The 24,081-nt window shown below is 40.8% G+C and overlaps 1 protein-coding gene across 9 annotated transcripts in view; it reads left to right on the top strand.

Annotated features, from left to right (window-relative positions):
- The window catches only part of LOC115378975 (microtubule-associated protein 4), a 127,519-nt gene extending 103,487 nt beyond the window's left edge, over positions 1-24,032 (top strand). For 5 of the 9 annotated variants that reach the window (XM_030079592.1, XM_030079587.1, XM_030079591.1 and 2 more), the window contains 11 exons: positions 1,252-2,138; positions 2,793-3,053; positions 5,646-5,829; positions 5,930-5,986; positions 7,945-8,246; positions 9,626-9,682; positions 12,517-12,609; positions 15,075-15,156; positions 15,607-15,713; positions 18,300-18,492; positions 19,023-24,032. In XM_030079592.1, the coding sequence (XP_029935452.1) occupies positions 1,252-2,138; positions 2,793-3,053; positions 5,646-5,829; positions 5,930-5,986; positions 7,945-8,246; positions 9,626-9,682; positions 12,517-12,609; positions 15,075-15,156; positions 15,607-15,713; positions 18,300-18,492; positions 19,023-19,030 (2,231 nt within the window). In that variant the 3' untranslated portion in view covers positions 19,031-24,032. The remainder of the gene's footprint in view (positions 1-1,251; positions 2,139-2,792; positions 3,054-5,645; positions 5,830-5,929; positions 5,987-7,944; positions 8,247-9,625; positions 9,683-12,516; positions 12,610-15,074; positions 15,157-15,606; positions 15,714-18,299; positions 18,493-19,022) is intronic. The other 4 variants (XM_030079584.1, XM_030079593.1, XM_030079589.1 and 1 more) reach the window with 4 other exon arrangements.
- Positions 24,033-24,081: the final 49 nt, after the last annotated feature.

Here is a 24,081-nt window from a genome sequence, read left to right as displayed (position 1 = left end):
GGCATTATTTTTCATGAGACATAAACCATTTCAGCTTTACTGGACATTTGCCCAAAATGACACACAACTGACAGCAAACACCAACAATATAATAGTCACAATAACCCTCATATAGCACTTACCTTACTGGCTTTGAGTCACAAAGTCTTTAAGTCCTTCACAAGTACATTAAAAAATGTAAACAATAGCTAAAGATGAATAAGGTATATGCACATAATAATTGAAAAGAAGAGGAATAAACAGAACAGGCTACAGTTTAAGGTCATAGTTCAAGGTCCTGGAGGTTGTGATGATGGATTTGATATATGCTATCTCATTCAGAACATATCAGGCCTCCAGATGGCATTAAGACATTAACCTCTAATTCAATGAGGTGTCAGCAGGGCAGAGATGTAGAGAGAAGAGATATGGAGGGAAGAGAGGAATTGAAGAGTTGAGGGAAAGTGCGAAAGAGATTTAGGGGAGCAAGAGATGATGAGAGAGAGAGAGAGAGAGAGAGAGAGAGAGAGAGCTGAAAGTTGGGTAAGTAGATATAATGGAAGAAAGACAAGAGGCAGTTACAGAAGGCAATGAAGATGTGGGAGAGAGGAAGGTACAAGCAGATAGTTGATTTAGACTGCATTTGTGTGTTTGATGGGTATGTGTGTGCAGTTGTTAGGTCTTTGATCAATCCATGAAGTCTTATGATTATTGCATCTGTATTTATTCAAGCATAACAATGAATTTACACTCTTGTATGGTGATGTTTTCTTAAAGGAGTTAAAGTGAAACACTTAAGAGCCCAGGCACTGAAAGGTATAAGAATGATGTGATTAATTACATTGCCCATCCCTACTTTGACTCTTCTAGACAGCACGTGAATCAGTTTTAAGGAGCATATGCTGCTAAAGATAGTATTGTCGAAACCTAACCTTCATTTGGCTTTATAGTCGTTTTGTCATAATAGTGTCCTTGAGTTCAACCATAAATTTAATTAAATCACACATGACACAGATTATGTCTTTATTTTAATATCAAAAGGACCAGGATCCAGTGATATTTTTACACTTGAAGGATATTCTCAAAACATATCCAGCTTTCATAATAATCCTAGTACTGATATTAATTAAATTCTTGAAGGTGTTGTTTTGTTCATTATCTTTCTAATAATGTGAGGCCAGCTGTAAAAATACCTCTTATTGTGTAGTTATGGCATCCTTCTCTCTCTCTCTCTCTCTCTCTCTCTCTCTCTCTCTCTCTCTCTCTCTCCAGTGAAATCAGACAATATGGACAAGACCGAGAAGAAAGAGCAGATGCTGGAGGACAGCGTAAAGAAGATTGACCAGTTTGACCCTCTCGACAAAGCTGAGAAGAAGGATGAGAAGGTGGAAAACACAAGCAGTGAGACTCCAGCTAGGGTAGAGAAAGAGATGGAGAAAGACAAACAGAAAGAGTCAGAAACACAGAGAGAGAAAGAAAAAGAGACAGAAAAAAATAAAGAAAAAGAGAAGGAAAATGAGAAAGAGCTGGAGAAAGTGGAGTCAATGCAGAAGGTAGAAAAAATGGATAAAATGGATAAGGTAGAGAAAACACCAGACAAGTTGGAGCAGACAGACAAAGTAGAAAAAGTCGATAAGACAGAGAAGGTAGAGGGCAAAGGTGAGAAAGTGGATAAGATGGATAAAGATGTTAAGGCCGACAAAATAGAAAAGAATGAAAAGACAGAGAAGCTGGAGAAGACAGAGATGCGAGATGGCAAAGAGCAAAATGTCGACAAAATGGAAAAGACCCCAGAAAAACAGCCGACACCCGTCAAGTTAGACACCAGTTTTGACAAGCTGGAGAAGCAGCCAGACACAGAAACAAAGGACAAAGTGGAGGAGGAAGAAATCATGACGAAAAAGGCAGATGCAGACAAAGCCAACAAGACAGACAAGGTGGAGAAACCAGTGGAAAAGAGTGAAAAAGAAGAGAAGCAGGACAAAATGGTGGGAAAAGAGGGTGAACAAAAGACTGTAGAGAAAAAAGATGAAAAGAAGGACAAGGCTGCGAAAGCAGATGCAGGTGAAAAGGCCAAAAAACCTGCCAGCAAACCTGCAACTAATGGAAGCAACGCGACACCAAACAAAGACCTGCCCAGCGCAGACAAGAAGACCAAGGTAGGATACATGCTATCCATCCATGCTATCGTATGTAGATGGAAGATGATTTGGGGAAAAAAGCATGGGTTCAAGGCTGTCTTTTAGCAATAGTAGTGATATTAGAATTTAGCCTAGACACACTGTGTCAGTGTAAGTATGCTGATGTAGGAGGAAACCCCAGACATGCTTATTTCTGACAAGAAAATCAAGGTAAGTTAAAGGGTGAATTCTTGTTTATCCATGCTGGCATGCTTCTACATGTATACTTTGACCATATTTTAACTAATTTTATTTAGAAGTCTAAAGCAGGACAGTATTGTACAGCTTTGCTAGTATTGTACTTTTGTTCCAAGTTCATTCATTCATCGCTCATGCTGCTAATGCTTCTGCTACTGCTTTCTCAAGGCATATGTGTACAGAACAAAAAACACATTAAACATTGTCAGCTGGTATTAATATTGTCAACTGTCTGTAATGTAATGCTAATTATTATTTTTTGCACATTATGTTTCACTTCAGTTGTATGATTTTACAATTACAGTGACGCTTCACACTGCTTTATGCTGCCGCCATTATCATACATTTTCCTTATTTTTCTTTTTTTAATCTCCCTTGCTTTCCCTCCTTATTTTGCCTTCCATCCATCCTGTGTGTGTCGTTCCCACGGCACAGCTTGCTCCTGGGGCGACCAAACCAAGCGCTGCCGCCAAATCGCGGCCAAGTACAGCAACCACCACTGGTGGTTCAGCTGTCACCACCACTAAACGCCCCGCAACCACTTCCACCTCAGCCACCCTCAGCAAAAAAACACCCACAGCCAAAGCAGCGCCCACTGCGGCCACTGGCCCTAAGCGGCCCTCCACCACCACTACCAGCCGCCCCTCCACCTCAACCACCACCACCACCACCACTTCACGTGATGTCAAGCCCAAGGTAAGTGGAGGGCCACCAGGTTGGGAGGGACAACTACTACACCTGTCAAAGTCGATGCTTGGATAAAGTTGATTAGGATCAGATCCCAGCAGAACTTTTATGCTCTGTTCCCTACTTTGCCTTCCTCTCTACTCACTAATTATATAAGGTGAGTGAACGGCCCACTCTAATTTATGGAAGAAAAAAAAAATGTAATAAATGCCCACTTATAAGAAACTTTACCTTTTCGATCAAACGGATATTTTGGACAAAGTTGGAACATGTTTTCCACAGTGACCCACATTTATCTTTTGTCCTGGGCAACATTGTGAACTTAGATCCAACAAGGGACATCTCCTCAACTCCATTCTTAACTTCAGCAGTCAGTTTAGCATCTTAAGGAAATTTCATCGTACTGTTAGTCGGTGCTGCTTCCTCGGTGGTACCTCCTAATACCTATCAAACTGCGTCTCAGCATTCTTTGCATTGTTTCCTGAGACTGAGGTACCTTGCTTTTAGGAATGAATGAAGCCTGTAGAAGTTAAATTTACCTTTACCCATTGAACGTTTAATCCCAGTACTCGTGTTAGCAACTCTGGCCATTCACACATCAACATTGGTAATGATGCCCTTCCAGCTGTGGCCGTAGTAATCCAAAGTATAGCTATAGTAAGATTTTCTTCTTCCTAAACTTGGCTTTTAGTAAGCTCTGGTGTCAAAGATGCTGAGTGTGTATTCACTGGATGATATGGTGAGGAGCAGAAATAAGTGGGAGGGAGTGAGGATTGTGTGCATTCATCACCTTCCCCAAAGTATGTAATGAAATGCTGCCACTTAAAGGATTCACTCCCACTACTGACGCTACTGAACTTAAGAATTGCACATTATTAAACCTTAACATTTCACTTCAGCAGCGTTGAGCTAGATCCCCATACTGAATGGAGGTTAGAGGCCAGGGTCAAATACAAAACAGCATGCTGAAGCTGCTGATGATGTAGTGGATACGTTTGAAAAATGGTATGTCTTGCCTGCGTGCCACCCTAAATTTGGCTGTTTTATAAAGGTGTACTCAAGGCTTAGGTCTGAACAACCATCAGTCTCTTTTGTCCTCAGTGAACAGCAAAGATAACACCTGTTGACCAGAATTGAATCCATCCATTTGTCTAAATTAGTGATGGACATTTCTATCCAGCTCTGACAAGATCACAACAGATCAGATGGGTTTGGATCTGGTTGGACTGGATTTCTCACTTACCATGCCTCACTGGTTTGAAGTTGTGTTTGGGTTTGAAAGATTAAAAATCATCAAGACTGCTAAAATGTAAAGCTCTGAATGGCTTTGAGCTCACAAAAAGGAGTTGGGAATTTGACCATCTGGTCTCTGTGCCTTTCACCATGTACCATCTCACAGTAGTTTAGCTCTACTCTCAGGTTAATCTTGGTCAAACAACAGGAAGGTACTCTTCAGCAATGGAAGGAGTCAAAGACATACATATACCAAGACCCAAGTAATTTAACAGCTTGTTCAGCAAGATCAGTGTCACAAACACATCACTTTTCTTGGGCTTCAGCTCTCCTCTCTCAGAAGGACTGATCTCTAAAATTGATTGTTTTGTTAAGTCTTTTCTGTTAGCTCATAAAATCACAATGAAATGAAAAAAAGTTTTTCACCCCATTTATTAATTTCCCTGCTTTAATATATATTGTTTTAGCAACAAATGCCACAAAATTAGATGTTCTTGTATTTTTATGTTACAATATTTTTACGTCCTAGAAAACAGTGTATTTTAATAATGATTCATTGTGTACCAGTAGCAGTAAATAAAAATTCCCATCAATAATGCCATCATAGATTTTTGAATTATCCCACCCCTCCAAACTGCTTTTTTCTCACTAATGGATATCCCATTAGTTTATGCTCCCTGTGTTCTGTCTATCCAAATTAAAGGATCCAGATGCTCTCAAAATGTCATTTTGTCACCTCATGCCTTCTGAACACCCATCAGCCTGATATCACCCTTGTGTTTGCGGTCTCTTTAACTGCAACCAGTGTGACACTACATCCTATAAATTAACAGGCTTTATTTAGTACATCAGTGCTCCAGGGTACAGGGTAAGTCACTTCAGCATGGCCAGTCTGTTGGGGAATGGTTCAGCTGTATGTAGAGCGTGTCATCATGCTAGGGATTGGGGGGAAATATGCAGCTTGTCCCTGAATGAAATCTGCAATCACTGAGTACCTTGGACTTCGTCTACACCATAAGAGGCAACAGGGGCAAAATCTATGACCTAATTTTCCAAGTGGTTTCACTGAACATTCGCCTGAGCTGACAAATGGCACTCAGACAGTACAGAAATCATATTATGACCCAGTTTAGCACTGCTAGCATTTGTTTTGTTGATGATATAATATATATCTATATATATTATAATGCATTTTTGTTTGTTCCTCTGTTCGATTTGTGGCACTTTAATTTGCTTGCATTATGTGCCTTCTCTCATCCATCTTGGCTGTTTATTGCTCACATTGCTGAGAAGTCATCTTATTTCTTCCACTGTCTCTAAGTTGCCAGTCTCTCATGCTTCATTTTTTTCATTTCTCCATCTTCGCAGACGGCTACAGAGAAGCGCCCCCCTGTGCCAAAGGCCAGCACTGCGCCTCCTGCCCGAACCAGCGCTACTGCCACCACCACCAAAAATGGCACGGCTGCCACAGCAACCAGTAAAACTGCTACATCAACACGCACAACAGCACCTACCCGCACTGCTACCACCACTGCAGCCAAAAAGCCTCTAGGTATGACAGACAGACACACACACACAGAAAACTGCATGCTCATAGCTTTGAAATGGCTACAAAAGCCGACTCACAATATGCTCACAATGTTGTGTTTCAGCCACTAAAACGGACGGTAAACCAGGAGAAGAGAAGAAGCCCAGCACTCTGAAAACAGGTATAGTGGCTACAACACATTTCCCTCCTTGTTACAGTTGCAGGCAAAGAAGTGGTCAAAAAAAGAAGGGTATTATGGCCTAGTGGGGTTAATGCTCATCCAGTGGAATTCTTTTTTTGGTTGCTGGTTAAGGAAATCCATCTCTGTCCTGCCTCTCGCTGCTTGCTTGGATTTCTTTCCTCTATGTTCTCCTGCCAAGTGTTATTATAACTTCTTTACCTCTACATCTGATTAGAGTCTTATAGTGTTTGCACAAAATAAAAATTCCAAGCAGTTCTCTTAATCTGCTTGGAGTAGCAGATGGGTGGGATTTGCCACATAGAACACAGTATGTAATGAAATGATTGCCAGGAAATTTGGATTATAAAAGTCAACTTGGTATACTTTTTTTTTTTTTTTTTTGAGACTAAGACTTCATCTGTCAAACATTCAATAGATACACTTGTTTTATGGTTCATCACCTTCCATCATACCAGCAGTAGATGATTTTACTGGCCACTGTCTAATATTTAAGTGGAATATTTGCAAACTCCACCCATCTGGTAGGAATTTTTTGCAACAACTATTTGATCCTGGTTTTGTCTCCTTCCCTTCCTTTCTCCCTCTTTTGCTATTTATGTCTCGCTCTTTCCGCTCTCCTCTTTTATAATCCTTTCCTCTATTTTGCCTGTCCTCCCTTTCTTCCCACACAGTCACAGCTCTGTGCCTCCTATAGGGAGATTAGTTAACATTTTGGCAACAGGAGAGCTCTCAGCACGAGTGTGACCTGCAGAGTCACACTACTGCACACACTGTCCAACCATGACAATGTGGGGAAGACTCGGAGAGAGAGGCTTTGTTGCTGAAAAGCCCCAGAGAGTTAAAAACCTTCACCACAGCAATCTTTGGATTACTGTCCCCTTGCTGTTGACAGGAGTTTGCCTCTTCTGCTGATACAGCCTCGGGTTGTCTAATCTGCCAGGCCTCTAAATGCCAAGTAAAATTACTCTTTAGAAACATGGAGGCAAGGGGGAGGATTTCCTCAATTTAACATGTCTTAACATGGGGCAGAGGATATAAGTCTCTCAGGGAGGATTGACATTGGGGTACATGGTTCATCGTGCCACAGCAGTCAAAAGAAAGACCTGACAAATCAAAAAATTCATATGACTTGACAGAATTTGATGCGGGGAGATGCTGCACTGCTGCAGTGCACTTTGGATAAAGTATGCTCACAATGCATTTTAATCAAAGCTTCTGATGGGGCTTTCATCTCATTCAATTCAAGTATACTGTCAGTCTGTCTTATGGATGTGCAAAGTACAAGAAGACTTGCACTTGGCACTGCCAAAACTTTTTCTTGGAGTTATGACATATTTCAAACAAGAGTAAGAATGAAACAGTACTATATGATGTAGTGCAACAAGACAAGTTGTTGTAAATATTATGTATTGTATTAAAAATGATATTGCAGTATTGTAGTATTTTAAGAAAAGTATTGCAGTATTAGCACAGTATATAAACCAATAATACCCGTCACTGATGTACACAGTAGAGTTTAAAGTGTTGTAGTTGACTTATCTGAGTTTGATGCCGCATGCAGCTCTATAGTCAGTTTTATAGACAAAACAAATGGTGAGCTCAAAATAGCACTAAGATAGCTTTCACTTATTGAACTTGCTCTTGTTGTTCAGCGTTTTTGAGGAAATTAGGAAAGCCAGATCAGTGTTACCACTGGTAAATTATGACAGTTTACCAGTATTCATTTTATTCATTTCCACAATGATATGAATCCATTTTGGGACAAAAAATCATTACCTGAAATTTAACATATTCAGTTTTTGTAATTATAGAAATTCTGTGAGTTCTGCCCATTAATTTCTAATTTTGTGCTATTCGTGTTATAAGCGTGTCAAATTGTGGATATTCAGTTAAACTCTATGTAACTCAAAAACTCCATTCCACTCTACTTCCTCCAGCCGATTCCACCAAGCCCAAGACCACCACCACCCGCAGTGTGGCTTCCACCTCCAGCACCGCCACTGCCTCCCGCACTCGAACCACAACCACCAAACCTGCCACTGTTTCCTCCAACACTGGCGCGGCACCAGAGAAGAAGCCCACAGTGCCCCGTGCCCCCCGCACGGCTTCTTCAACCACAACTACCACCACCACAAAGACCACGGCTCGCCCCGCTACAGCGCCGACCCCTGACATCCGTAACGCCCGTTCTAAGATCGGCTCCACAGACAATATGAAGCACCAGCCTGGAGGAGGGAAGGTGGGTTATGGTTGTATAGCCTGAAAGCATGTCAAGGGCCACAAAAATGATGCACAAGATGTCAAACAAGTTTTGTGTTTTTTTTTTTTTGTTGTTGTTTCAGCTATGGCAAAATACATTGGTAGATGAGAATAGCAGGCAGTGTCTGCACACTGAAAAGTAAAGCTCCCTCAGTATTTATTGGTGCAACATTTCAAGTGCACCCACAGGAACTTTGTTTGGCCCTTGAAGACCCTACAGGTTCAGTGTTTCAACCTGTAGGGTCTTCATCAGGCAAACAAGCTTTGACTTTCAGCATGCAGATATCATGTTCTTCTCTCATTGGCTTGTGATTATGTCCTGCTCCAGTACCCAGCTTGGGTTGGATGCACACATCATTGTGTTATTTCTACCTTGAAAAATACAGTGGTAACCCCTGTAGACGTCCTTTTACCCAGCAGCTATACCACAGGTCTTACCAAATCATTCCTCTCGAAGGGGCAGTACAGCAAGCATGGTAATGGTTGGATGTCTGCAGTGTACAATCTTGAACAGTTGTTTCAAATGTCCAAGAGTGTGTTCTTGAGGGTGTTTTGACAACATTAATGAACTTCTAGTCACTAACAGGCAAACTAGCTGCAGGATCCACTAATCACTTTGTAACAGTTTGTTATCATTGTACACATCTTGTGCGAATGCCAGTCTCAGTTAGTACTCATCCTTACTTCTTCTCAAGTACTTATGCATGGAGCATATGCACCCCTTTCTATAACTACAATACAGCATGTCATAAAAATTCACAGGTATGGGGTGGTTACAGAAGACACACCTCTTTGCCACATTCACCTTAAACAACACCTCGAATTACAACAGAATACAGGCCTAAACTTTCTGCATCTTGTTCTGTTTCCATTGTCTTTAACTCTTGGTTTGCTCATGTTTGACAGTCAAGCCCAGTATTACCATTAATTGCTCTGCTGTTTCACTCTTTCAAACCATTTTACATTCTTCATTACATCTGTCAGCCCTCCATACATTTGTTTACTACCACTCCACCCTCTTTTCTGTGTTAAAACCTCATAGTCCTTTTGTTGAAACACAAGCTAGCATGCTAAGTAAACAAAAACATGAAGCAAGAAACATTATCAACCAGCTCTATGCATTTGATGCAGTGACTCTGTAGAAGCATGCGTAGTGGGAAGAAATAGGGGAAGCCTGTTTCTCAGGAGGAAGATGAATCCATGTTCTTCCTCTCCTCCAGCTCCAAACTCTCCTCTTGTGTCAAGTCCTCCTCCTCTGCCACCCTCATCCTCCAGCATTGTATCTTGTGCTTTCACCTCCTCGTCCTCTGTGTTATTATAGTATGTTGTTGTTGACCCAGGGTGGGCTTGTCTCCCCAGGTGTTTTCTGCCTCTCAGAGCAGAGGTGACGCCTCCAAAGAAACCAGCCAGGGCAAAGTGAGTTCCCATCACACCTGTCCCTTCTCTCTCTCACCCCCTCTCTCTCAATCGATCAGTCTATCTCATTTTGTTCACACTGTACATATTTCCTTTTCTCCTCCTTCCATGTTGTGCTTTTTTTCGGTCTTTGCCCATTAAACTGACTGACTAAACTGAACAATTTCCCAACAGACTGCAGAGCAAGTCAAGTCATTGTTGCTGTATTCCATGCATTGTCATTGTTACCAGGGATAAAGGATTGTGGAAACTAGTCTATATGCTTGTCTAGGACTATTTTGGTGTCAACTTTATTTTCAAATGTAGCCAGGGAGGGCATAACCTAAAGTGAAAATTACTAGCAACAGGCTTATGGGCATGCAAAGTACCTATTCCCTCATCCTCTATTACAGTTGTTGCCTCCCACTGTCTAACTGTATTCAGACAGAAATACAGACAGACCTGTGGAGACTTTGAACATCTGTAATTAAATGAGTGACACATGATTATTCCTGCTTCCCAGATTAGCAAACTGCTTCAAGGGCTGTGTAATATGGGTTACAAACAGAATTTGCTCCATAAAAGTTGGCATAAGGAAGAATTTGCTGATGCATTGAACTGTCTGTGAAAGTGGAGACTCCAGTTCAACTGGAACACTATCCCATTCAATATTCTTGACTTGGAGTGAAGCTGCTCTTGACTGCTGACTTGAGATACACTTTGCAATGTAACCCCTACCTTTAGCACTGACAAATGACTATGAAGTGAGAAAACTTCCCCAGTATCAGGATCTCAATCACCGTCAACCTACAGCCTAACCTTTGGTTCCACTTCATGTCACAGGACTCATCAGGGGTAGCCATTTTTCATTTCTTTTGATAATTTTGTTTCATTAGGAATGATCTAGAAATGCAAAATGGCTCCAGTGGAATTCATTTATTGCTCCTCTGCTCCAGGCTAACATAAATCTACAGTACAAAAATGTATTAGGTAGAGATCCTATTCAAATCAGCAGGTTCAAGTTCACACGTTGTAGATATTCATGAATGCACACAGTAACAGAGTATTGCTAAGCTATTGGAGAAGGCTGTTAGCATGAACAAGTTATAAATTAATGAATGAAGTCAACATTAATGAAGTCAACATACAAAGTAGCCAAAGGCATCATGCCAAGCTAACAAAATTTCCAAATAGAAGATTAAAATGTGTTCACAAGCATTAAAAAATGTTTGTCCACTTGAGTGTTTTCCTCATTTACCTCCCTCTTCTCTGTGTAAGGGTTAAAGGAGATGTGTCAAAAAAGTATTCATTTACTCAATTATAGTTATACGATGCAGACAGACAGCCAAGTGTCTAATTACAAAGTTATTCTCCAGCAAATAGTTCCTCAAGTAGTTAGACTTGGCTTGCCCTCAAGCAGTAAAATGTTTTGCTGTAATGTAAATTGGCTCATCCTGACACAAGATTGTTGCAAGTCCTTTCACCACATATAACAATTTAAGACACTGGCACAAGGAGGGCACAGATACACACAAATAAATTAATAAAAGAATGTATGCAAATACACACTCGCTGTGTCATAAACACACAAGAGGCACAGAGAAGCATTTTCACTGAGTTATGTTTTTGCTGCAGCAGCTGCTAAGGCTCTCCATCTCCCTAATTAAACTGCCATAATGACACCCAGAGGACCACACTGGCTGTCATGGACTGAGCTGTAGCCTACCACTGATAAATGTGTGACTGTTTGTGGGTGTGCATGTGGGTGTGCTTGGAAGAGTTAGGAACCTGATATGTCTGCTATAATTAATTTTTACTTTTTACCACTAACATGGATATATCATATTTCTCTGAGTGGGGTTCGACCTGTTAGCTGTAGCAGTTTAACTCAAATCTTAAAACAGTCTGTAGTCTCTCTCTGTTTGTTTGCTAGAATAAATTGGTTCGGCACTTGAGCAAAGAATCAGCATGAAGGAGAAACAAATTTCCATCTGTAACTTTTTCTTAACTCAGATTAACATAAATAAGTAACATTCTGCTAATAGACCTTTTTTGCTGCAGCCATTTTGACGTGAAATAGCAAGTAAACACAGGTGTTACTAATGACATTAAGATCTTTTCCATGTAGCTCTTAAAGAGACAGGGTCCTGCTGTCATTCATGCTGGTGCTGCTCCAAGTCTGAGAAATGGAATGGAACATTAATTAACGTCATTAGTAACACCGATGTTTACCATGCTATTTTATGTCAAAATGGTTGCTGTGAAACAAGTCTTGTCAGTACCAAAACATACAGTTTCTCTAGGAAATACCTTTATGAGAGTCCAGTGGATTATTTTTAAAACAGGGACAGATGTTTGTGTTGTGTTGCATGTGTGTGCACTATAAAAGACCCTCTGTGTGGCCTCCAGTAGCTTCTGCTCTCCTTTTTTCCAGACCTGGGCAAAATAGTACTTGAATACCTTTCAAGTATTTTCCAACCATAGGGAGCACTTGATTTCTCATACTTCTCAAATAGTAATACCAGCAAAATATAGCATTTCAGGCAGCTCAACTGCCTGACATTTGAGATCAAGCTCATTTGAAATAATGAAAATGCTTGAAGCAGTATTCATGCAGTATATTTTTTGTCCAGGTGATTGTTCCTTTCTCCATCCCTTGTGGCCTTTCCCAGCTAACCCTAACTGTGACGGTGACTCCTCTCCTTTCTTCTACTCTACTCCACTCTATTCTTCCCTACTTCACTCTCCTCCTCTGTCTCCTTTCACTTTCTCTCATGCCATTTCCTCCCCCCTTCCCTCCCCTCCATTCCTTTCCTCTCCTTCCCCACTCTTGCTGCTATGCTATGTCCATATAGGTTCAAATAGTCTCCAAAAAGCTGGACTTCAGCCACGTCACGTCTCGCTTGGGCTCCAAGGACAATATGAAGCATGTTCCTGGTGGAGGGAATGTAAGTACTGCCCAGCCCACGACCTCAGCTCATTGTCAAACCTTCTGACCTGATGAAGAGCCACTCACTCTCGAAGAACGCTGGCATCATAAGCCTTGGAGATGGAAACACTTATATGAAAGCATCTACAACTGGAAAAGCTTAGTTTTCTCTACTTTTTCAGTATCACATCTGTGGAAAATAAACAAGGGCAAACACTGAGTGGTAACTCACCGAAAAAGTCATTTTTAAGAGGCGAATAACAGATGGCAGGGTTGGTATGTGTGCTATAATCCCCTGAATCCTCCACTGGAAATCGCCTGCTGTTTGTCCAGCTCTGCTCCACAGCAAGTCATACAATTATAAATTAATAGATGACACGCCTTGGGCCAACAAGGGCTCAAAAAGGAGCATCCCTGACAGCGGCTCTGGAAAATGTGACCTTGCTATATTGACACTGCATGATTTATGACTACTGGAACATCAGTGCAAGCATGAAATATCACATTGTCATCTCTTCTTCACTCCTGGGAAAGAAGAGATGAAGTCAAATAAATGGACCGGTAACAGCATCCTGCACCCACTGACAGTAAAACAAATTCAAGCTTTATCGTAGGCTTATAGGTCTGTTATTGGGGCTAGCATGAGTCATTTGTAGATTAAAGTCATTAAAGTCAAGCTACTTAAAGTCAAGCTACTCAAGACCTTCAAATCACAGTTGCTCTTGTCCGGACCCTTGGAAGTAGAAGGTTTTGTGTGGTGAGCTGGTGGACAGCATGGTAGCAAGCCCTCGGTATCAGCCCTTCCCCAGAACCCATTTCACAGTCCCATGCTTTCTTAGACCCTTTCTGCCTTGTCCTGCCCTGTTACTAACTTACTAAACATCAGTCAATCCAACACCGATTTTACATGTGTGACGTCTGACCTGCACAAATAGTCTCCATAAAGTCTTTCTGCTTTGATTCGATGAGGACAGAATTGCCAGTGAGAGTTAAAATTGGAATTGAAACACATGCACTTCAGACTCCATTTCTGAAATGCATCACAGACATTACATCACAGACTTCCACATCATATGTGTACACTCTAATTCTTGTTCCCTGGAATGATACTGTCCTCTCCTGGGTATCTTCATTTGGTGGGTTCTTCATTTGCACTTGTTATTCTGAGATCCCATTCACACTCAGGTTATCATGCATCTCGGGTGATCCAATCACCAGTTGCTTGGTCCAAGTACAGATGTGAACAGGGTGCAGTGGATCTTGGAGATCCATTGTCATCCAATCACTCAGATCACCTTCTGAGGTGGTCTGTGAAGCATTTTGCTGCATAGCATTTATAGTGTGAACACTAATGCATACCGATGCATTCATGACATCAGAAAACTGCCTAGTCGGTTTGTGGTTGCAAGGAGTATTTGATAGAATTAACTCTTGGCATGAAAGTCAAATTTCAGTGATGAGGTTTTTTGCATTAAGGTAGCGGCATCTTTGTCTGGTAATCCTAAAAAACTGAGAGCTTGGGTGCAATTGTTTCATTTATGGGCCAGTGATAGGAAATTGGATGGAGAGGCAATACTGGGAAGATAGTAACAACATGGAAAATAGAAGTGAGATGGAAGGAAGGACAGGGTTAGTTGGAGTAAGGTACAGAAAGGACAAAGTAAGAAAAGCACAAAGTAATACTAATGGATCAGATCTGATCACATCTGGTATGCATGATAATGCTAGGTATGAATGGGAATCTGTCTTACCTGTCCACTTGTGATCAGCTCATCCGAAATGGATGTGAACACAAAGTGTGAAGTTTAACTGTAACAAGGTGACCTGGCCATGTTATCAAGGTTTGCATATGGAATAAGAAACTGAAGGACATGTTTCTCAATATCCAGGTCTTTGCCATGTGTCTGAACCCAGTCTTGCAAAGGCAGTTCAGCACAAGAACATGGTTTGCAGTTGGCCTCTTACAGAAAAAAAAAATCAGAATGGAGAGTAGTACTCCTCTCGGATTTAGTACTGCAAACAGTGTTAAGTAGCAGTATAGACAGTCCTTATTCAAACAAAACAAGCCATGACCTTAAGGTAGTGCCAGACTGTTTCAGCAGTTAGAAGTCAATTTTGTTTTGCTGAAAGTGTTTTGTCATTATCCTGACCTCAGCCAATCATTCTGAGAATAATCTGAAATTGAATTTGCTGTTACCTTTTGGTTCTACCAACAGTAAGCTCTGTGATGGGAACACTCTGTGTACTAACAATTTTAATCTTTTTTATAGTTGTAGTTAATCCCGTTGGTTGTCATCCTAGGTGTGGAGAAGCCTTTAGTTTAGCTACTGGAAAATTATGAAACTTTTCTCCCTAAAATTCTAGCAGAAGAAATGCAGTGGAAATGCCAAGGAATCCATAAAACAGTACAATGCAGGTTTTGGAGGTCCAGTCTATTTTTCTTTAAACACAATTTATGAAACATCTTGTCTTATCTGTTGGCAGGTGCAGATACTAAACAAGAAGGTGGACTTGAGTAAGGTGACATCAAAGTGTGGCTCCAAGGACAACATTAAACACAAGCCTGGTAAAGCATTGCTGGGAAATGGGATATGCCTACTGTTTGACTTTAAGGACCAGTCATATTTTTGTATTTTTGTTGTTTTAGCCCATTACTACACTGCACACATACTTAACCTTACTACCAAGCAAGTTTCAAGTCTCAAATGTTTTTTGTCCTGTACTGAAATTAATGGAAATGGATGGCTTCCAACATGGCGGGAAAACACACTCAGTAATAATGTAAAACATGTTTGCATTGTAGTGAAAGGGCCGAAACCTTAAATACAGTGTCATTTTAATATTTTATGTTCAGATGCTTCATGGGATGATTGGAAATACTACAGTTGCCGATGTGTGAGCGTGCAAATGCATATATGGCAATATAGTGAATATCAGAAGTGCATCCATTCATAAATGCACACTTTCAAATTAGTTTTTTATTATGTCAAGGCCTGAAATGTTATGTGTCCTGTAGGCGGTGGTGATGTGAAGATCGAGAGCCACAAAGTGAACTTTAAGGGAAAGCCCAAAGTTGGCTCCATGGACAACCTGGGCCACTCGCCTGGCGGAGGAAACATCAAGGTGAGATCGTCACTCCAAAAGACATCCTCTAGTCTGTATTCACACTATTCCATTTTCTACAGACTGCCAGTGTCGGATTTACACTGCAGTTAATTGGGATTTGCTGCAAGGTGAGTGGAAGGCATCTGCAATGGAAAAAGCCTTGCATCTTGTGACTTCTTAGACAGGGTGGAGAAAATTTTGATCAGCTGCATTTATTATGTGTGCGTGCTTTCTTTTTCTCCCTTAATAAACTGGCCAGTTGCAGAAATGATAAGGCAGGTTTCTCAGTACATTGATAAATGACATTTGTCAACATGAACAACAATCAAAACGAAAAAGGTTTAGGTAGCAGGAGAAAGGTTGGTGGCAGTTGACCACTATGACCACAAGGAGTCATTATGGAGCACATTGGCTGTGTTTGAGAGTTATACACAACACTAAATACTGCTTGCTGGCTCAACCTGCTTTTCATTATCACCATAAAAAGCAGTTGAGGCAGCAGTTTTTCTACAAAAAGCAAGCTCATGTGAACACAACCTGATTACTTTAGTCCTTCCACTGTATATGGAACTCATATTTTATATATACATCCACTCACTGTCAGTCTGGTTTCTTTAAAAACAGGTCAGTGCCCTAAATTGACTTAAGATCTATTCTGAATGCGTCATTGCATGAAGCAAAGTTCTAATAGCCTCTGGTCTTTGGTTATAGATCAGTGAAGAGACCAGGTGGTTAAGTAATCTTTTGTGCTTGCTCATAAAAGTCATGCAGTATTATGAATGTAGACATTTGGATATAGCTCATTCTATGCTGTCACATGTAACTCACCTTTAGCTCCAGGCCATTGTTCACCGTACTGTCTGGAAAATATCTTGGGTCTTATGAAAAATTAATGGAAATCAGACTGCAGTCACCCTTTTATATGGAATTGTCAGCAGTCTACAGTATGTTCTGCTTTTGATATTTTCTCAAAGAATTATGAAGCCCTTTTAAACTCACCATGAGAAGATGTCTTTCTGAAGTACATTGGTGTTCAGGATTGCAGCCTGGAAAGCCTCAGTCCTTTCATTTTGTGTACATTTATGTGTTTATGCACAAAAATGTGTCAGTGATAAACTGGGGAGGGATTTGTGGGTTCTTCTACGGTTTCACCACTGTGTTCATAGTAACATCCGCAAGATACTGGTCGGCTTCAGGCAATCACTGATGATGACCCCTTGTTATAAGCCACCTGCAACCATTTAAAACGTCTCAAGCCTTGAACCCTCTTCACCCCCATTTGGTTCCTCTCTTCTTGACCCTCTGTCCTTCTGTTGTGAAATCTTCTGGATGTTCCCCTGCAGGGCTGACCTCAGCTCTGTCCTACATACTGTGCAAGAATTTTTGGGGGGTGGGGGGTGGAGACAGAAAGGATGTAGACATAAAGGGATGCAGTGGTCATGGAGATGATCGTAGATTTCTAAAATATAAAAAGACTTGAATAATGGAACATGACAGAGATTTGAGTTAGAGAACAACTTTAGTGCCTAATAAGATGTAAGGGCTGGATGACTGCAATGGAGGGGCTTACAAACACAAGGAAATCAAAAATTCAAGCCACTGACAAGTTGATCTGATATGATGTCACCTGTCCCCTCAGCCTATAGCAGTCCATCTGTGTGTTGTGATCACTGCATGACTTCATCATTTGTATTGTATCACTCAGTGTTTCGCACGCCCATTCTGCAGAACATCACCCATCATCTACACCCTCCTACTTAGTGAAGGCACATTCACATATGAATGACCAAAAAATTGCATTCACACAGTAATTACTTATTGGAAAGTGCATTTTATCACATAGCTATGAGTTAAATAAAGTCTCTTTAACAAAACTTTGGAGAGCTTTGAAACATGCCCTCTTCATACCCAGAAAGGAGACCACATTTCCCTTACTTCTTTCAGTGATATAGATGAATGAAGAATTATGATCAAATCCACGGTAAGATGTTTTCAAAAAACAAAACAAACAGTGAGAGTGTATGCAAAGTTATACGGGCCTCCTTGGTTGTGCCTTTACCTGGTTTCCACTGGGCTTTATTGTGAAGTGTTTTTAATGTCACTATCAGCCATTTTGTTTTTTATATATAATATTGTTTTCTATTTTAAGTCGTAACACCTGGGTTCATTTTATGTTTCTCTCATTTAAAATAGAATACTGATATTGTGCATTTTGATTGTGCTTCAGAAAAAACATAATTTCTGCACCTTTTTTTATGTGATGTATGCTATGCTTGTTTTTTTTTTCTGATATTGCAACCATTAGGCATGTTCAAGTTACACAGTTTGCCATACAATTCAGTTATGTTCGTGGTTGTTCATCCTTTCCACATTAGCATGGCTCCAGATCTGTACAGTTTCAGCAATTATCTAGCTTTCCAGATATTTGCAGTTCCAATATATCTTCTCAAATTATTTATGAATTACTTACCATCAGTAATATTCTATATTTTGTAAAAGACAACCAAAGGTACTTATTGGGGTCAGCCAATGCACTACAGATTTGGAGCCAGGCTAGTTCACCCCCATCCTCACCAATTGACACACCCTGCTATGTGTTTCTAGGCTGAGGGGGCCCAGGAGACAACAGAGGGGAATGGGACGCCCCTGAGTGGCACCCCGGCCCCAGCCCCAGGCTCCGAGCCAGGGCAGGCAGGAAGCCCTGCTGCCCAGGAGAATGGGCTGAAGGAGGGGGCCCCCTGTGGTAGCAAGGGCCTCCAGGAGCCCCAGGGTCTGGACTCAAGCATCCCAGAGACAAGTAAGTTTGTGTGTGCCCCCTGATTTGCTATGGTTCTAGGGTCTGGTTTACAAACACTACTGCAAGAAATACACGGGTAACTTTGAAGCAGTATCATACAGGCATTAGCACTCAATGCTCTGCAGCAGTCTTGTTGCTTGGGAATAGCTTGTTGCCAGAAACATTTGGAGTTGCTTTTTGAAACTGTCATATTTTTGTGTACTCTGTTGCCCAGTAATTGAAACTTAGCCGAGATATTTTCCCTACCACTTCCTCCTTGGTCCATTGGGTTTACCTCCCAGTCCTCCTGTCTTTTAGCTCTTTAACTCCTAAAGAGTGTATCCAACACAGGTGCCTTTAAAGTTAAGGGGTTCTGCTTATGTCAAGTGTCTTTCCAGTCACCTGAATATGGGACCAATGTTTAGAGAGAGCTAGGGTCTGACAGCTTATGTTGTAAAGCTGTACCTCTGCTGTTTGTACTGTATTCATCATGTTCTCTGCAGTCAAAAGCACCTGACCAGACCATCATCTTTTGACTTCTTATTTTGCAGGCATTTAATTCTGCTATCCCTCTGCCCTCTTCATCTCAACCCCCTCAACATCACCTGTTCCCCCTTCCCACCTTCTTCCTCTCTAATTTCTCTCTCTCACTCTCCCTTTTCTACTCTTTCCTCTCTCTACTTTTTTTTTCCAACCTCTCTGCTGCAGATTGAGTCTTTCAAGCTCAACTTCCGCGAGAATGCCCGCTCTCGCACGGACCATGGCGCCGACATCATCACCTGGCCAGCCCACCAGGGCAACAGCCCCCACCAATATCCCTCTCCGTTGTTCTCCCACCACTACTCAACTCCTCGCAGTGTCTCCCTCAACGAGTCCTTGGCCACAGCTGGCTGTCTCAGGTCCCCCTCCGCCCCCTCCCTGCAGCATCTCCGGGGGGGAGTCCAGGGGGACAGCGGTAGCCTTGTAACAGGATCGTGACCTTTTTTTTCACGCCCCTGTCAGCTGCTTACATCCCCCTTCATCTTTGACTTCCCGTTGCAGATTTGTGACTCAGATTGCCCCTCACTGGTACACAGGATCTAACCCTACTACTCCGCAGTCAAGCTCATTCTGTCACGCTGCTGTTGATCCATAAGCATCCTTATCTCTTACATGTGAACCCATCATCATATGCCATCTAGATTATTGTCACCCCTTCGCCTCTGCACTACTGCAATCCCATGCCCCCCTCCCCTCCCTGTTCCCCATTTATTTGGCTGAGCTGACTTTGTATATAGACTGAGCTTGGGCCTGGGTGGGAGTACATGGGCGTTGAAAGGATGGCAAGGCATTCTCTGATATTCTGTTTGTTGTATTCATCGTCATCAAGCCGGTTGGCCTGGAATCACCAGTTTCAGTTGGATCCTCTGTAGACAGACTGGTGATGGGCTTCACTCTCTTCTTGGACCCTCCGTCATCTCTCCTAACAACAACAGTGCTCATTTCATTTATCAACTGATCACCACTTCAACATAGGAAACCCTCTTGGACTTAGCTGTGGCTTCTGTACGCCGAGTCAAAACGCATAGCATCCCTTGTATTTGTAACCGTAGGGACTGTCAGTTCCCAGTAACCATTGACTCTTTGCTTCATTAAACACTGGCTTACCACTTGCTCATTGTCCATCTCATCCACTTCCTCACTCACTGCCTGCATTTCCAGATTCATCATAAGAGCAGTCACCCTAAACAAGCTGACAAACAAACAAACAAACAAAAAAAAGCTAAAGTACTTGTAGGCTGTTTGAACCATTTTAGGCTATTTAACTCTCTTTATTCTCTGTGTTTGTGATGATGTGTTTGAGTGAATAATACTGTATGAACTTTGGTGTTCTGTTCTTATCTTACTTATTTTCTCTCTTTCTCGACTTCTTCTGTTTTCTTTTTCCTCGTCCTTTTTTTTTTAGTTTCAAAAAGGTTTTATTTATTTATTGTATGTTTCTTCTTGTATAAGCAATACAGTGGATGGTCTTTTGCTGATAGCACTCAGAAACTCTTGGAAACACGCACAGGTTCATCTAAACTAAGGCACACAGTGATGAGGGAGTCAATATTCAGAAGGAGGAAGAATGTGTAGAAGGTGTTGATAGAAGGGTAGAGACGGGTGAAGAAGACATTAGGATTTAAAGCATATTGTACATTTGTGGCAAAAAAAGATGTTTCAAACAATAAACCGAAGACATCGTACAACCTGAAAGTATCTAAAATACAACAGAGGAAGTTGACTCTAAAAGATTTTTGGAGCATGCAGTCTAGAGGGAGGTGTGGAAGATGTCTCAATGCTGTGGATGAGAAGTGTCTCTGAAGTTGAAGGAACTGTGTATCTTGTACGTGCCTCCTGTCCTGCTTACCTGAAAACTTCTTGGTGGAGAGACTGACAGAGAAAGAGAGGGAGAGAGAGAGAAAGAGAGAGAGAGAATGTCATAGCTCACGAAACAGAAATAAATGTAGGAGCCACCTGGTATTGCTGTTGTAAGGATATTCTGTAGCTCAAGCTGTTCTGGTAGTTGTGAGTAGTCATGGCTGTTTCCCATTTCAGGTGTTTTATGAGGGTGATGGTAGCATGTTTTATGACAAACTACAAGCTTCAACTGGATACAAAAAGACCTATATGATGTATTCAGTACTTTTCTTGTCAGGGTATTGGCCGTGGAACATGATGTGGCTTATCCTCTTCTCTTGTAGCAATGTACTCAACTGTTGCCTCCAATTGCCTTTATAATGCATGGCCAGATAGTATAATATCATGCCCAGAACTGAAAGCCTATGTGCATTATGACTTGCAGTGTCGTGGTTTAATACTTATGTCTTTCCTTGGGGCAATCCTTGTCAGTTGATATAGTATTTTTCCTTGTTACTCAAATGATGATTTTCAATGATGATGGGCAGGAAAACAGAGTGTTTGATTTCTGTAGTTGTCACCTTTTAATGTCACACTCACACTTGTCGATTCCAACCACGTGTTCTGTATAATGACGCTGTGGCCCACGCTCACTGACATGAGCTATTCAAGGGATGTTATTCTTTATAAAAATTCAGTATAGTAAGCTATAATCCCACTGATAAGCCAGCAACAAAAATCGCTAAAATTGCTAAGACTGATTCTGCACATTGCTCATTAGCCAGCAGGTACTGCATCATATCTTGGCCAAAGTTTGATTTTAGTGCCACAGTGTTTAGATCTAGCAAAAAAAAAAAAAAGAAAAAGAAAGAAAAACAGCATCACAGCATGCTAATGCAGTGGTAAAGGATTTTTTTGGATGAGCTATGAATTAAAAAAAAAAAAAAAATGAACTCCCATCAGAGCACAATGCGAAGAATGCAATATGTGTCAGCATGTCAAAAGCATCATCAGATTTTTCCCAATTTACCCCCACAAATTAATGAAGTCTCTATCAGTGTAGACTGGTTTTATAGACAATTCTGATTATTTATTGGGTTTATTCACTTTTTAATCCACAGCTTTGTTTGATGCCATGAAGCTACAAAACACTCCTGAGTTTGTTTGTTGATTTTTTTTTTTTTTTTTTTAATTCCAATTAACACTTTAATGTTAAAGTGTGGAATCAAATCAGTTGCACCTTAACGCTTGCATATATCAAAGAAGGCTCACTGTGATGGAGTGGTGTTATTTTATTAATGGTTAAAATACCCCTCAAAAAACAAGTGACTCTAAATTACTTAATTTTGAAGGAGCATTGCACATGCTCTCATAAACAGAGCAATAAAGTGAATTGAAGTGCCCCCCTTTTCCTCTCAGTTATGAAATACTGTTAATTCCAGTATTTATTCATGATAGTCATCATTTTGTTTCAAAATGAAAGTATCCCTTTCAATTTGAGAAATAATTAGTAGAGCCAACCAAGAAAGATGTTCTGACAGATACGGGCAATACTTTTTACTCAAAGACTAATTTCTTCTTTAAGTGGAAGTGTTTAAGATGTGGATGTTAGGACTGCGTCTTGGTGAAAAGAGCAGCTGTTGCTGTGGTTTGCGAAATTTCTTTGTTTGAACCACGGTTCGCACCTAACAAAATTTTTCCTCGTGCCTGTCCACAGTCATGTTTTTATCTTTTGCTTTTACCCCCGAGTTATTTACTTACCACTAGCACACTTCTGAGATTGCACACACATGTATATAGAAATTTTAATGTTCATGCACTCGCCACAAGAACAAAAACATCCCAAGCAACAGCAGCAACAACAACAACAGGGGGTTATAAGGTTGTTAAGAATAGCTTTTATGTTCATCTACCTTTAATGGTTTAATGGTAGGAAGTGTTTTATCATGACTATTATTCTGATCATTATTATTATGACAATATTATTGTTATTGAGCAAGTCTGCCTTTTTCTTATGAAAGCGGCCGCTGAAGTGAAAGAATGTCTTTTGAGATATAATGTACTTAAGATGCGACACTTTTGTATATGTATTTATCGTTGTGTTCCAGTAGCCTCATGGTGGTTGTGCTCCAAAGTGTTGGTAGGGGTTAAACTGTTGGGCAGGTTGTTCTTGTTGGGGCCAGTTTGGGCGATGCTGTCTGTTTACAGCCAGTTGCACAAACTCTATCCTGGAGGCACACAACAAGATTTAACACCAATACAAAGTCAGCTTGAAAATCCAATAAAACTAAATTTCTTAAAAGTTCTGTTAAAGTGGCTCAATTTAGAAATGTTGGACTTGCAGCACCTAATTCAAGGATTTTTCATATAAAAATGTAGTGTGCTTGTACCCTGAGCAACAGCGCTCAACCAAACCTTTAAAACATGCCCACAACTCCAGTCTTAAGAATTGATGATAATGTTCTAATAACCTGGCAAATATCTCTTGATAATAACGTTGCAGGATACAGTGCCCTCTGCTGGCTGATATGAAAACAGGACAAGGCAGAGGTGAGGCTGAAGCTAATTAAACTTACTGAAATATACTATAAGATATATTACACAGTGGACCAGGGAATTTCTTGTTAAAGCGGGTAGTGGGTGTAGAGGCCCATGTATTGGCCTATAATTTAGGACTTTTGCTGCCCAGCATATCAACACACATTGGTCATTACATATGACACAACAACACAGCAATACACTCACACACACACCTGCCCTGGAGAGTCACAACCATCCAGACTCTTAACACGTCCTTATTTAAGTTAAAGACTAACTGTAGCTGTCAGGTTTAGCTTGGGTTATGAAGGCTCCTCAGTAATTTATCCTAGGAGCTTTGTAGAGCTGCATCTACTGCTGGCACACATACCCGACATGCAAATATACTACTAGATAATAACACCTACTGCACCCACAGAGCATGCAGAAAAAAAAAAAAAAACAATGGGATGTGTTAGGTAGACTTACTATGTCATTTGCAGAACTTCCTCATTGTTTTGTTTTGTTTTGTTTTTTCTTTTTTGTTTTTCTTTTTTCCATTAATTTTGAATTCTATTTTTTGGTTTGAAAGAAGTGTTTATTGTGATTACTTGTTAATTAGTGATGTGATTATTAAACATGAAATAAAATGGATAAACTGTTTAGCACTTGTGTTTTGATTTATATTTGACCTTTCTGGCTCCATCATACCAT

This window comes from Myripristis murdjan, chromosome 20, assembly GCF_902150065.1.
Source record: "Myripristis murdjan chromosome 20, fMyrMur1.1, whole genome shotgun sequence".
Classification (NCBI taxonomy): Eukaryota; Metazoa; Chordata; class Actinopteri; order Holocentriformes; family Holocentridae; genus Myripristis; species Myripristis murdjan.
The sequence above is the reverse complement of the archived record's forward strand: the minus strand, read 5'-3'. Positions and strand labels throughout refer to the sequence as shown.